The sequence below is a fragment of the Vitis riparia genome, chromosome 17, assembly GCF_004353265.1.
Source record: "Vitis riparia cultivar Riparia Gloire de Montpellier isolate 1030 chromosome 17, EGFV_Vit.rip_1.0, whole genome shotgun sequence".
In the NCBI taxonomy this organism is placed as follows: Eukaryota; Viridiplantae; Streptophyta; class Magnoliopsida; order Vitales; family Vitaceae; genus Vitis; species Vitis riparia.
Window position 1 is genome coordinate 13,670,013 of NC_048447.1, and position 14,723 is coordinate 13,684,735.

At 35.9% G+C, this 14,723-nt stretch overlaps 3 protein-coding genes across 3 annotated transcripts; 1 reads left to right on the forward strand and 2 right to left on the reverse strand.

The window, feature by feature from the left end:
* Positions 1 to 24: 24 nt before the first annotated feature.
* Positions 25 to 1,693, reverse strand: LOC117903931 (AAA-ATPase ASD, mitochondrial-like). Its single transcript, XM_034816440.1, has one exon. It carries the CDS (start codon positions 1,629 to 1,631, stop codon positions 156 to 158), a length of 1,476 nt encoding a protein of 491 aa, XP_034672331.1. The 5' UTR covers positions 1,632 to 1,693; the 3' UTR covers positions 25 to 155.
* A 2,001-nt stretch (positions 1,694 to 3,694) lies between these two features.
* On the reverse strand, positions 3,695 to 7,747 carry LOC117905157 (hydroxyproline O-galactosyltransferase GALT6). The gene is made up of 7 exons (XM_034818077.1): positions 6,695 to 7,747; positions 5,851 to 6,083; positions 5,482 to 5,772; positions 5,246 to 5,374; positions 4,977 to 5,150; positions 4,372 to 4,479; positions 3,695 to 4,234 (listed from the first exon to the last, which is right to left on the reverse strand). Exons 1-7 carry the CDS (start codon positions 7,563 to 7,565, stop codon positions 4,025 to 4,027), a joined length of 2,016 nt encoding a protein of 671 aa, XP_034673968.1. The 5' UTR covers positions 7,566 to 7,747; the 3' UTR covers positions 3,695 to 4,024.
* A 3,481-nt stretch (positions 7,748 to 11,228) lies between these two features.
* On the forward strand, positions 11,229 to 13,372 carry LOC117904411 (transcription factor MYB35-like). Its single transcript, XM_034816998.1, has 3 exons — positions 11,229 to 11,485; positions 11,645 to 11,774; positions 12,137 to 13,372. Exons 1-3 carry the CDS (start codon positions 11,254 to 11,256, stop codon positions 12,885 to 12,887), a joined length of 1,113 nt encoding a protein of 370 aa, XP_034672889.1. The 5' UTR covers positions 11,229 to 11,253; the 3' UTR covers positions 12,888 to 13,372.
* The last annotated feature ends 1,351 nt before the right edge of the window (positions 13,373 to 14,723 follow it).

Here is a 14,723-nt window from a genome sequence, read left to right on the forward strand (position 1 = left end):
TGTTGATTTAGATGTTAAACATCCTTTGGTTTTCAAACAGGTTGTTGATACACGACAGTTTTGGCATCCAAGAACATTTTATACATGAATTATTTCAGTTATAAAGTTGCATGACCATTGCATGATACATTTTTCAGTTTATTTGTTCTGCTTGATCAGTTGATCTCTTGTGACTGAATAGTCTCATCTTTTTTTGCCTGTGTGTCATTCAATTCCTCAGCTTTTTTCTTAGCTGCTTCTTCCTTTGCTTCTTCAAGAGCTCGAATTAGGTTTAAAAGACATTTCTCTGCATCTTCTGTTGGGGATTTGGGCATGAGGTTCTCTGCAACATCAGCAGGCGTGATATTGGTCTCCTCCATTGACTGTTGAATCATTTCAAACAGTGGATGTGTCTCAAGACCCAGGTAATTATTTGCTAGCACTTTGAATGCCTTGAAACTGCAGTAGGAGAACTCAATATGCTTGTCCATTCGACCCCTTCTTATTAGTGCGGGGTCCAGCTTCTCCACATAGTTTGTAGTGAAGACGATTAGCCTCTCCCCTCCACAAGCAGACCATAGCCCGTCAATGAAATTCAAAAGCCCTGAGAGGGTGACTTTGCTGCTCTCTTCCCTGTTGTCCTTCCTGGAAATTTCCTTCACCTTCTCATCCTCCTGGCTTTCAGAGGATTTCTCCTCTTTCTTCTTCCTCTGACCTGTAAGATCAAGCGAGCAATCTATATCTTCAATCACTATAATAGATTTATTGGTTGTCTCAATCAAAAGCTTCCTCAGCTCGGTGTTGTCCTTCACTGCTGTAAGCTCAAGATCATAAACATCATAGCTCAATAGATTAGCCATTGCAGCAATCATGGTGGATTTACCAGTTCCTGGTGGGCCATAAAGGAGATAACCCCGCTTCCACACCTTCCCGATCCTTGCATAATAATCCTTGCTCTTGCTAAAAGTCAAGAGATCATCAATGATATCTTGCTTCTTCTCTGGTTCCAAAGCGATTGTCTCAAATGTTGCTGGATGCTCAAATACCACATGGCTCCACATAGGCTGATTGTGGCTTGGCCATCTATGGTTGCTGCAGTTGGTGTAAAGCTTCCTTTGCCTGTTCCTTACTCCGATTTCCTTCCCCTCCTTCACTACATGCTCCAAGTAATTGTCAGTCATGATCTCCCTGTACTTCTTATGGAATGTGAGCTTGTAATATCTCTTTTCTTTTTCTGGATAAAAAGAAACTGACGACCGTGCTGGTGGAACTAATTTGCTGGCAGCCCACCAAACTTTTGCCCCACGATATTCATCAGTCACTCTCTCATGTTCATCCATGCTGAGCGCTAGACTGCTGCAATCCTTTGCTATCTCAGCCTTGAGTCTCTTTGCATTCTTGGATGAATTTGTGCTGAGGTATGCCTCAACAGCAGTGTAGGCTTCACTGCGCTTGAGCCGATCTCCAGTGAACTCATGGAAGGAAATCTGGATGTAAGGATGAAAAAGGCCCATGATTTTATGTGTCAAGTTTTCCAAGTGGAGGCGTAGTTCATACGGAATGAACTGCCTGAAGACTGCCCAGAAGAACATGAAACTGGCAACAGTCGAGCCCAGACTCGCCCATCCTGCAGCTATGTTCCCTGGCATCATCGTGGTTAGGTTAGGTAATTCTTGTTCACGGCCTTTTCTTTCTAGGAATGCAGAGTTTTTCATGGTTTTGTGGTGTCATAGCATTCTCTATTCACTTATATCTTGTGAAGAGAGAGAGTAGGTGGAGGATGAGAAAAAGACTAGTCTCCAATTATCACTACCAAATCCATAATTAATAACAAAATATCAATAAATTATAGTCTTTAACAACAGTTTACTCCATTCTCCACATCTTCAAGTTTCTTTCATTGGCTGGGTCCAGGTCATTAGTTTCGTCTTACATAGACCATCGTTATTGTTATAAATCATTAGAGCCTGGCACCTGGATTATTATAGAACAATATGATGTATAGTATGGACGGTGGGGTGGGGCACTTGATGCCTGAATCTTCTCTCTACTTTTAATCTTGTCCTAAGTTTAATAATTAAGTAATCTTGGCCTGACTCATAAAAGAACGACGGAGTTGGAAAGGGCAGGCCGAGTTACATTATATACAGAGGTAAGGTGCCCAAAATATCAATGTCTGCATCGTCAGGACTCACTTCAAAGTGAAAGTGTCTAATGGGGGGGCCTCAAAAGGCTGGGGTACAGGCCAAAACAACATCAATGGGGTCTTTAAAGAAATTTAAAATGGAAGGTGGAATGCAACAATTGAACAGTGAATTTGTGTTGGTGGTGACTCAACAGACACATAAATTCCTATTCAAATTTTAAAATTAGTACATAAACGTTTTTTAAAAAAAAATAAAAAATAAAAATTAACAAGGACACAGGGATGATATCATAGGGATGACATCATAAAATTTGAAAATAATCTCTTCTGGAATGGAGGAGCCGTGTTTGAATTGTACATGGGGTTGAGGAGGAGAGCTTTATTGGCATGCTACATGGCTTTTAGGAACATGTCAAACGTCAAAATAAGTGGATTGAAGGGAGAGTTCCAAGCAATGGTAGGTTTTTCCCAAAGGGTGGGCGTTAACGACCAAGGAAAAAGGATAATCAATTACTTAGAAAGAGAATTCTTAGAGATTGGGAAGAAAATTCTCCTTTCCATATTAGCCTTTTGAATTCTTCATGGAAGAGCTGAGGGAAATGATTATAGTTTTTTGGGTCAAGCTTTCCGACCATTTTGCCAAACATGGAAAAAGGAAAGACTTTCAAAGCCTAGGTCAAAAGTTCAAAAGCTCAAAACCCAAAACCCACTCTCTCCATGGGGGGTTTTCCTATCAACCTTTACCAATTTCATTTTGCCTGACATGTTCATCATTCATCTATTCATGTAGCAGAGAGTAAAGGATTACCAACTTTTTTTTTGCCCCTGCAGTTAGCATAATTAACCAAATTGAAAATTTTTCCCATTTTCTTTGAGATATTCTCTCTTATCCCTTTTAAATTTTTTTTTTTTTTTTGCATGCATTTAAAAAAAATGATATAATGATAACTCTGAATCAAAATTTATTTTTTATTAAGAAGAAAGAATTAAAGTTGAAGAAGAGAGGAGAAAAAATAAAAATCAGCTTTAACCTTTTTTTTCACTTTGAATTGGCAGATGAGATGAGTTCAATTGAAAAATTATCTTAATAAATTTCCCATTTCCCATTTCCCATTCCAACGTTCTAAATCCACCTTTAATGTCATGGGATGCTCCATGGATATCTACTGTACTTTGTTAATAGTTCAAAACTGAGATGTCACAGGGTTAGGTTGGCAAAAAGAGCCTAGTATATTAGTTAACTCTATTCCATCCACTTGGTGATCTAGCCTCACTTTTTCAAGTCATATCACTTTTAGTCCCTGTCCTTGTCCTTATCCTCTGTTACTGCTCCCTCTAATTTCATCATAATAATCAATGTTGATGCCATTGTCCATCTCATGTCCTCTGTCAAGTGACTCCTCAACGGTTCTCCATGGTTTTGCCTCCAATTTCAGTAAATGAAAGAAATCTTGCCACTGAGAAAAATGAGGGTTTCCCCATAAGCAGACAAAATCACCACCTCTATGCAATCATGACTTTATGAGGACCAATAAAGGGGAGGGGAATTGGGAGAGAAGTAAAAGAAGATAATAAACATGAATGTAATTAGAAAATTTCATATTTGGGTGTGGTTCTATGGTAGATAACAGAAGTAGGATTTGTGTGGAAATGTTTATCCTGCATCATATGAGCCACCCTTCTTCACTATCTTCCCAAAAATAACAAATGAATGGAAAGGTCAAGGAGAAAGAAATAATGAATGAATTTGAAAGGCCCTTGAAAAGTCCCTCTATATATATATATATCACTAGCCCCAACCCTCTGAATGTACAATATATATTTGCTACGACTGCAAAAAGCTTCTTTGTTGTCTTTCGGATTCTTCACCAGATTTTCTACCACCAGACTTCACAATTATCATCTCATGTTGCAGCACTGTGGCCTTCCATTTTGTTGTAATTTTTCCCACAAGCAGATCATCTGCCTTGGAGACTGGTAATGTGCTGTATAATACTCTTCTATGCATCCAAACTGACAGAATTTCAAGCTATGTCGATATTCCACTGATCTTGAGCTGTTGAACTGCCCTACCCACATCCCCATGCTCACATCCTCCATCTTAAACAGCTGTTTAACAAGGAAATTAGTTAGTCATCCCCAAATAACTCCTACTCTTTACCTTATTCAAATGTGTGTGTGCACACATGCATGAGTGAGTGAGTGAGAGAGAGAGAGAGAGCTGAAAATGCAAATTTGCTACTCACCCTTAATTTGTGTTTCTCAAACTCATTTACAATGAAGCGTGCAACATCATACGATAAAATGTAGCCTGGCCCATTTGCATAGGGCGGATAATCTTCTTCAGGCCACTCCTGAAACCACAGCCAAAAAGCAAAGTAAGGTAAACTATATAGGAAATGCTTCACGAGCATCCTAAATTAAGAAAAATGAAACAAAATAATCTATGACATTGGGACTGCTTGATTTCAGGCTGAAGGGAAAAACAAAACAAAATAAGAGTAGCACTTTTATATGTAGCTCAAAAATATATATATATATATATATATATATCACACCCTCCCAGAGTCACCTGTAGCCCAAAATCACAATAGGCAGGAATCTGAAAACCATCAGTACTTATATGATATAAATCAAACTGATGCCAGGGACAATCACTAGAATAAGCAAAATGAGGAAAAGAACTTGGCTAGAATTGGTAAAATCCATTTAAAATCAAAATTATACTAAGTTGAAGATACCTATAAAAAATCATTACGTTGGAGATTCAAAGTTATCATATCTACATGAACAAACAAATAAAGACAATTTGTGAAATCAAAGGTAGCAGGATTAATGAGACCATCCACACCTCATATGTCACCGCCCATTTACCATAGCGCAAGGGCTTATGGTAGTAATTCATGTTTCCGACATACAAGCTACTACCATCAGGTACTTTCCTTGCTTCATCAAGTACCGCATCCACTCTAACAAATGTGTCATCGTCACATTTCATTATATACTTTGCAGATACTGTGCGAACCTGTGAACAGCCAAACCCATCAAACATGATTATGTCTTGGGAGGGAAAAAAATCAATATCAGCATTTCCAACTTTGTAATTATTCCTCTACTTACCCCATATTCACTAATCGCAAGTGTTTTCAGAACAACAAGGTCATAATTATCCATGTAAGGCACCATAACTATATCACCAAAATATTCTGCTTCTTTCTTTAACTCCACATTCACTTCTTTTCTTGCATTCTGCCCAAACATCAATTCAGAAAGAAATTTAGATAATCTCTAACTCGTAGTGTGTACACAAACAAGTCACAGTTGAAACTACATGTGCCTTAAGTACCTTGACTTACCAGTGCTACAAAGAAACGAGTGACAACATTTGAAGATCTAATGAACTTGTGTTGCATCCAAGACTTCCTCACAGCCATCCGTTCGGCAAAATGGTTGCCTGCAGAAAGAATACCAATGAAAAGTTCTACAGGTCCATTAGGAAGTGATGGTGCCTTCCATATACTTGACATCTCAAGATGCCTCTGTGGTGCATAATTTGGATGTGATGTGGGCAAAGAAGCAGCAAATATGGCATGTACATCAATGTCCCCAGTCAAAGATAACCCGGTGGCATCCTCAAGAGCAAAACCCTATAAAAAAAATATCAAACAATCTTAAGAAAAATCCACAATCATCGTGAGATCAGTAGGCTTCAGGATGTTACTCACTGTGCGATAAGGAAAAGAAGTGATATGCCTCCCATCGACACTTATGTGATATCCCTCCAAGCCAGCACTAAGAGTTAGCACAAATAGTTTTTCCTCTTCAAAAGGGAATGACCAGTCAACTGTCACTTTCTTTGTTCGGCCTATCAGCCTGTTCAACCACCATGTAGACTTGGACGACTCTGAGTGATCATCATCATCACGGATCCACTTCTCACATTTCGCCAGACCATCAACTGCAGACAGTCCAAAGAATTCCCACAAATGTTTTATACAAAAGGAGAAACCAACAATAAGTTTTCAAAATGTAGAATTATTCCGTCAGTACTGTTCACTAAAATCGATTGGCATCTTTTGAAAGAATGAAAGAAATAATTCAAATCTAAGCAGTATGACCAACAATAAAAACAAAACAGAAAGATGGAGCGGGGAAAACCACCGCTCCTTATGGTTGACAAGGAGATGAAAGAAAAGAAAATTTGAAATCTTACAACCATGATTCCAACCCCAAATACTTGCAAGATTCCAAATTTCCTTTCCTTTTCCTCATCTCTGTAATCAACAGGGGCAAAAAATTTCAGAGATCATGACATCTTCTCATGTTACAGGTCCTCCACACCTAAAAGTCCTATCTCTTACCAGTCAATCATGCAAGTACAACAAACCAGAAAACCAAGTTGCTTGCTATAAAGAGGATCAATCATCCAAAACTCCCAACTTCATACTAAATTTATGCCTTTTTCCCAAGGTAAAACTCCAATGTGCTAATTCAGATTCAGCAATTAAAATCAAACAAAAGCAACGATTTTTCAGACAAAATCACAAAAGCTCAATTAAATTCACTCACCAGTTTCCTCGTCAGCCTTAGATTTCCACCCTTCGCATCGAAGGGCCGTTCCCCACTGCATCCTATAACAAGTATTTTGCTCTATAACAGGCTTCCCACTCCAATCCCCCTTTATCCTTGGATTCAAATGCAAGATCCTCGGTGGGTCCTCACCGTCCACCGTCTTCAACCCCTGCAACTCCAAGATAAACTGCGAAACCATCACCGATTCATCCCCATCCCTCAGCAGAGATATCTTTGGGTCGTGTTCTGGGTGTGCCGACCTCGGTTTTCCCACAACGGTAAGGTGCGATCCCAACGTTAACCCACACGGCAGCACCATGATATTTCCTCGTTTTAAGAATTCAGGCCCTGAGAGTGCAACCGAGTGCGCACACGACTCCGGTCGAGCATCCCCATTCTTGTTGATGTCGGTTTGAATTTTCCCCGATTGGAGGTCGGCCCAGAGTTTCTTTCCTATGTCCCACGCCACCTTGGCTGTCTTCTCCAGCTCTGAAAATCCATCCTTTCCACTGGCATTCACGTCCAAATGGCGAAATTTCAAGCCCGAGACCCCACTGTACTCGGTGAGTTGCCTTGTGCCCTGTGGGGCTAAACCCTGAGAAACCCTAAACGGGACTTGGAGTGGGCGGGTTGGGGCGGCCCTTTCTTCCATATCCTCTTCGCTCGCAAGCTGAAACGAGCGAGGCAATGCGTCGCCCATCAAGCCATTGAGGCCCTCATGAGAAACAGCGCCGAACCCAGTTCTGAACACGAATGGAATCTCCAAACCTACCAAGATCACGTACAAAAGCCCCACACCCACCAACAGTTGAACCGCCCTCTTCCTGCTGACAGACACGAACACGTCCAATTCGCCTCTCTTCTTCATCCTCAATCTTCCACACAACAACAACAACAACTTCAAAGCATCAACACACCCCAATACAGAGACAGAGAAACTCGAACAGAGAGACAGAGAATTGGAAAGAGAGAGAGAGGTTCCCAAAGCTGAGCGGTTCGGTGAACGCCCCCCTATATCACAGAATTTTCTCTCTCTCTCCCTCTTGTCTCCTTTTGCTTTTTCAAATAAACAAATCACACTTTGAAACGGAATCGGAATATGGGAAATAGTCCTGAACGAGTAAATGGACCTACTCAGCCTCCCACCACCCATCAAGACCCATTCCTTTTCATATTATTTATTTATTTATTTATATATCTTAAAATATAAATTTCACATAAATGGTAAAAAAAACAAGAAATTTAAGAGAGTTCCATCACCAATCTTGGCATTAACAATTTTGTAACAAAATCATTAAATTATACATTGTTATATAAGGAAAATATAATTATTTTTTAATCCATTTTTTGAAAACTTGTTTTAAATAAATGTTTTTTAAGAATATATTTTTCTATTGTAATTTACTTTAAAAAATAATTGTATAAATACCAAGAATAATTAAAATATAGTACCATAAATAAAATCTGTTTTTTAAAAATTATTTAAAATATCTAGAAAATAGGTCTATAATATTTAAATTTTGGAGCATACTTTTATTAATATATATATATATATATATATATATATATATATATATATATATATATATATATATATATATATATATATATGAAAGAATTAGGGCCAAATTGGCCATGTTTTATGAAACTTATTTTCAAAAACTATTTTTAAGTTAAAGAATAAAAAACGGTTTTTAAAAGCAAGTTTAAAAAACATGATGATCCATATTTTCCTTTTGTTTCTAAAAAGCGGTGAAAACAATTCTTATTTGTTCCCTAAAAATTATTTTTTATTTCAATTTATTTTTAGTGTTTGTTAGAAAATGTTAAAAAATAGACAATTATTTTTAAAAATAAAAAATTATTTTTAAATCACACGGCTAAACGAGCTCTTATTTAAAAAAAAAAAATGTTTTCAAATATTTGATTAAAAATGATGAAATAATCCCAAAATCGGAAATCCCACCCATCCCATGTTGTTTTTGGAAAAATAACCAATTTTTGACATAAATGTCATTTTTTATTTTAAGTATTTACATGCAGGTTCTTTTAATAAGATAACCCTTCAATTTAATGTAATTTTATGGTAAATTTGAGATGATTTCTCTTAGTAATTTTTAGCCATTATGAATTTTTGGGACTGATTGTTTATAGATATTATTTTTATTAAAAAAACTATTATAAAAAAATATTAAAAACACTTTTAACCATTTCTCGTCTCTTAAATCTAAGTAAATTAAACAAAAAAAAAAAGACATATGCAAGTGAATTGTTAACCTCATTAATGGTTAAAATTTATTACTATTAAGTCAAAGAATTTTGGTGCAAATATGTTACAAAATCTTGACCCTATTTATTAATTAATATTGGTATGTTTTTTTTCAAAATATTAATAGTATCTTAAATGACATTTAAAATGTTAGATTGTTAATTAAGGCACTTATTTAATTGGTTATCTTAATAGCAAATATGCAACCGCAAAGGTAGAGAAGGTTACCACTTTTACTAAGCATTAACAAATTAAATTAAGATACAATTCAACCTTAAATTAATGAAATTAACATATAAGTTTATGCTGTCATATAGCCCATTTAAAGACTAAGTCCAACTACAATTCCTTCAAATTTAAGGCTTTCATTCTTCATGGGTGGACAGTTACTTCTTCCTATGCATTTATGGATTACTCATAGATTAAAAATTATATAATTTATATACAATATAATAAATAAAAAATAATGGGTTTATTTTTATTTTAAGTATGAGAATTTGTATGTGAATTTATTTATTTGTTATATAAAATAAATAATTTTAACTTTTATTTTTTTTAAACATATATAAAATAAAATACTAATGATGATTAAAAAAAACTTCATTTATTATGTAAATAATTGAAAAAATTTCGAAGGATTTTTTGCAACAAGCATATCGATTATCTGAAATGAAATAAAAAACAATTCTATGAAAAATAAATTCTAAAATATGGTGTTTCAGATTACATTTTTAAAAAATAATTATACAAATATTAAAAATGATTAAAAATAAAGTGATGAATAAAAAAATTTTAAAATATATTTAAAAATATTAAAAATTAGTTAAAAATATTTCAGATTCCAGAACAAATGTTTATTGTACAAAACATAAAACAACAATTTTCAAAAACAGTTTTTAAAAACTAATTTTTAAAACTACTTTTGAAAACAATTATAAAACACGTCAAACATTCTCCTCATTCCAAGCATAACCCTTATTTGTATTATTACTTTAACTAATCACCTTTTCTTCTCTCTTAAGTTCCAACTTTTGATCATGTATCTTTATAACACATCATATTCATTTCTACAATATTAATTCAAAAAAACCTCAAATTTTCTCTTTTTAGTGTCCTCCCCCCCCTCCCCCCCCCCCAATTTTTTTTTCTTTTTTCTCTTTTTTGTATCCATAAATTAATTTAAAAATAAAAGCAACAAAACACCCAACTTTTCTCAACTATTTTAATTTGTAATTCCTAAGTAATGTGCTTAAATGAGAAGTAAAGGTGGCAGAGAGAAAGGAGGCATTGGAAGTGTCATGAGATGAGCCAGTTTGTTGGGCATACCTGTCTGTTCCCTGTGTAAAGTTAAAATTTTAATATGTGAGGATACAAGCTTCCCTGAGCTGTGTGCCACATGTTATAATTATACCATCTTCTCTCCCTTTCATTACTATACAAACAAAAACCCTAAGTAGAAGCTTTGTACATGCTCACAGCTGATATCCTTGTAATAGTTGGCATGTTCACATGCTACTGAGTCTTCACTTGTCTTATGCTGAATTTGGGTTGGAGTGTTTCTTGTTTTTCTTTGTTTTTATATACGACACCATGGAATTATTTATTAACATTTTATTTATGAAAATGTTGAAATATCGTAATAATACTTGTCAAAGTCCAAATCTAGATCATTAAATTATGTATAATGAGATTTAGATCGTTGAATGATGGAATAAATAAATGGAAGTAAACACGAAATTAAAAATACACGTAGAATTGATTGATGATGACTTTTTGGTACTACTAGGAAAAAAGTACCGTTGGGTGCTCCATGGCCCCTTTTATTTATACCTCATGCCTGGGGGCCTACCTGCATTTTTGTTTGTGCAGCTTCCACTTTGCTGCACTTCCATTGCCCATTGGTGGCTTCCTTTTTTCCTGAGGGGAGCTCTCTATTATGTATACCTAGGCCAATCCTTGGTGTGAATCATGTCACTATGATGATTTACAGTATCAGATGAGTTCTAATCCCCATAATGTTTCTGCCACCATTAGTTGAATCTCTAATTTAAAATTGGTACCCACCCTCGTCAAACTTGTGATTACCAGAAACTAATACAAAACTCTTTTTTTCTTTCACACAAGGAGGCAATTCATCTAAACAATCAATAATTTAAGCTATTTTTACTTGGTTTTAATCTACATTTAACCAAATAATTCACCCGAATTGAACCTGACTCCAATGCAAGCTCTTGGAGCCAAAGCATATGAGGCATAGTGGGACTTGAGAGAGATTAATTTCTGCTTCATGTTTCATCTCCTTCCTCCCACCCTTCCCCCCCTTCCCCTTGGTTCATCAACTTCCCCTCCTCTTCCCATTTTTCTACCTTTTTTTTTATCTTCTAAGATGGTGAGACCACCATGTTGTGATAAACTGAATGTGAAGAGGGGTCTTTGGACAGCAGAGGAGGATGCAAAGATACTTGCCCATGTATCAAAACATGGGACGGGCAACTGGACAGCAGTTCCCAAAAAAGCAGGTATGAATAGGTTGTATTATCCTGATTCAGGTTGGATTAAATTTTCAGAGTTCTGCAATTCTAATTCTAACACTAATCTGATTCTTCTTTGTGTCTTTTTTTTTTTTCCCCTGGTTTCTTATGAATATTGATACTTGAATACTTGAGGGTGTTATACAGGACTGAGAAGATGCGGGAAGAGTTGCAGGCTAAGGTGGACTAATTATTTGAGGCCTGATCTGAAGCATGAGAGCTTTACACCCCAAGAAGAGGAGTTGATTGTTAGACTTCATGCAACCATAGGCAGCAGGTTGGTGGGTTTTTGGTTTGTTAACTTCTATATGAGTTTTTTTAGGAGGGCCAAACTGCACATTTTTCTTTTTCCCATGACCCAAACATCTGATTTCCTATTGATTTCCCTGTTTTCATTCTTTCTCTGACACATAAATCTTTTTGTTTTAGATGGGCTGTTTCTCAATTTTCCCCTAGGCACATCTGTAGTCCTATTTGCCAAAGCCATTTGCAGTAAAGTAACAAGAAAATTGGAAAGAAAAGATTCAAAATTCTTCCTGTTACAGCTCGATCTGTTTGTAACAATTTGTCTAGTGACACCCAATTTGGGTTAATGTGCAAAGACGATGAATCCTTCTCTTATGGTTTTATGTGGTTCAGGTGGTCTATAATAGCCCAACAGCTTCCTGGGAGAACAGATAATGACGTAAAGAACTACTGGAACTCCAAGCTGAGAAAGAAGCTCTCTGAAATGGGGATTGATCCCATTACCCATAAACCCTTCTCTCAGATCCTTGCTGATTATGGAAACATTGGAGGCCTCCCAAAGAATGGAACCCGAATTGGGTCTCTCACCAGAGACTTGAAGAATGCTCTCATGTTGAAATCAGACCAATCATCAGCAATCACTTCAGAAGAATTCTCAAAACCAGAAGCAGCTCAAGAAATCTTCTTGACCAACAATCGTAACAGCCACGATAACCCGTCAATGAATCTTCTCACTCAGCTTAAAGCCATAAAACTGGTCACAGAAGCCTCAAGTTGCATCCACCATGGAAACATCTCTTCATTGTCGTCACCAACATCATCTTCTACATGCTTGACCCCAAAAGCAAAGTCACTCCATACATTTAGCTGGAGCGACTTCCTTCTAGAGGATGCATTTTTACCATCTGATCCGCAAGAGCAAGAAAACATGTCAAAGGGTAACTTGGACCTGCAGAGTGAGCCGAATGCAGATGGACAACGGCAAGTTGACCCAATTGAAGAGATGACCGACACAGTCCTTAGCAATGGCGCCTCTGAAGCTTCATCATCCTATGATAGTTCATTTCTGGAAGCCATGCTAGACCGAGAAAACGATATGTTCTTGGAGTTCCCTAGCCTTCTGGAGGAACCTTTCTACTACTGAATTCACACCAATTAAGTTAATTTGATAGAACTATAATGTTAGCCCTTCAAGGAATCACACATTAGAATTTGTCTGCTCAATGGTTTAAGGTAAGTGAACAATCCGAATCATTAATGTTTCTCTAGATCAGATTGTTAAAAATCAACCCACAATGCAATTTGCCTGCATCATTACGTTGCGGCTCCGCCAGTTGCCATGTCTCATGCGATATAGGGGCTGAACTAGCCAAGGGCGCTTTAAGTAAAGTGGTCGGCCGGTTCCAGGAAACGACTAATTGTGCCTAACCATATAGTAAGCTTGGAACGACCCAATTATTTACTCAAAGCGGAATAGAGCATAAAGCTCACTACAGCTGTTTCAATCTTATGATGTAGATGCGTAAGGTTGTGAATCCAACCCCAATCATGGGTTAATTCTCTCAACCATGGTTGTATGAGACTCCAGTCATACTATCAAATATGAATGACAATCCTAATTTTGAACAAGAATGAAATTTCATTATGAATTTTCTGGTTGTCATACAATTTTTGCAAGATGGGAAGAAATTGTGGGACGACTTTATGAAAACTTGGAAATGTAAGGGAAGGGTAACTGGGATTTTATCATGAAAATATAAGTTAGATAATACAAAACTTGATGTATGATAATATGATGTACTAAGAATATACCATGAGAAGATAAATTAGATAGCATATAACTTAAGATACGATAACATGATATAATACGAGAATGAATTGAGAGAGGTAGGCTTGATATTAATGAATGGTTGGTGTTGAAGAGTTTGATAATTTGACGATGAAAATGTTTTTTCTATTACTTATGATGAGTTATATTAAAATTAAGGGAATCAAATATTAATGTTTGATTGTTTTTTATGAAATTGTTGATTAGAGCGGTTTTGTGCCTACTATGGGGCTCATTTTTTGTTTTTGTTTCATTATTTCTCTTTTGTATATCTTCTTGATTATTTTCATTTATATATATATATATATACACTTATTTTTTCCTTTATATGCTCCTTAAATTGGAGTAAGAATGAATATGAATGCACAATAACATGGTGAAATTATCATTTAGCAAATATTTGGTAAAAATATCAATAAACTGAGAATGCATGGTAACATATTTAGCCACAAGAGTGCTCATAGTTGCCTTCTTTTAGACAAAGTAATAATCAAGTTTAATATGATGAGTATAAAACATAGGATTTTGATATCGTTTTGCCCAATATTGTTCTCACAATTTTGAGTTTTAATTTGAGCGTTGTAATATTTGGTAAGGGTGAAGTCTCTTCCTTTTGAGTTGAAATTTCCTTTGTCATCTTTGACCATGATCACATTGTTCTAAGAAAAGTTTGTGTATGCTTCAAGAATATTTTCTTCTTTTTTTGGGTACGATTGATTGCTCATGTTCTTGAAGAGCTTATATGAATTGACTAAAGAAAGAATAAGATGGTTTAATGAGCATAGCAAGTGTAAATTTTTCATACCTTTGTCATAAGTCATTAGTGAATTGAAAAACATTCTTGGCCAAAAACTGGCTTTTTGACTAAGGCAAGATTGTCACATATCCTTAAAGTCTCTATTCTTTAAAAGACCATGACCTCTTTCTTTTAGAGAGAGTCATCAACATATTTTTCAAAATTCTTTTTTTTTCAACTATAAGAGGAGGAATTACTCTTCAAGAGAAGTTCATGCCTCATATACTAATTCAACACTAAAGATCAAGCTTAAAATATATTTTTTCATGTCTTCAAAAAGATGACAAGTGAAAAGTTTGTTGTTATTGGTCTATAGTTGATATTGTGTGATAGAACTTTTCATTTTCTTCATTATC

What these genes read in the sequence shown, in the direction of transcription:
- LOC117903931 (XM_034816440.1), bottom strand. Translation starts at nt 1,631, where the DNA reads ATGATGCCAGGGAACATAGCTGCAGGATGGGCGAGTCTGGGCTCGACT.
- LOC117905157 (XM_034818077.1), bottom strand. Translation starts at nt 7,565, where the DNA reads ATGAAGAAGAGAGGCGAATTGGACGTGTTCGTGTCTGTCAGCAGGAAG. An exon ending in TAAGGCTGACGAGGAAACTG is followed by an intron (nt 6,084 to 6,694) that starts GTGAGTGAATTT and finishes GACTGTCTGCAG; the next exon opens with TTGATGGTCTGGCGAAATGT. An exon ending in CTCGTTTCTTTGTAGCACTG is followed by an intron (nt 5,375 to 5,481) that starts GTAAGTCAAGGT and finishes ATGTTTGGGCAG; the next exon opens with AATGCAAGAAAAGAAGTGAA.
- LOC117904411 (XM_034816998.1), top strand. Translation starts at nt 11,254, where the DNA reads ATGTTTCATCTCCTTCCTCCCACCCTTCCCCCCCTTCCCCTTGGTTCA. An exon ending in AGCAGTTCCCAAAAAAGCAG is followed by an intron (nt 11,486 to 11,644) that starts GTATGAATAGGT and finishes GGTGTTATACAG; the next exon opens with GACTGAGAAGATGCGGGAAG. An exon ending in CATGCAACCATAGGCAGCAG is followed by an intron (nt 11,775 to 12,136) that starts GTTGGTGGGTTT and finishes TATGTGGTTCAG; the next exon opens with GTGGTCTATAATAGCCCAAC.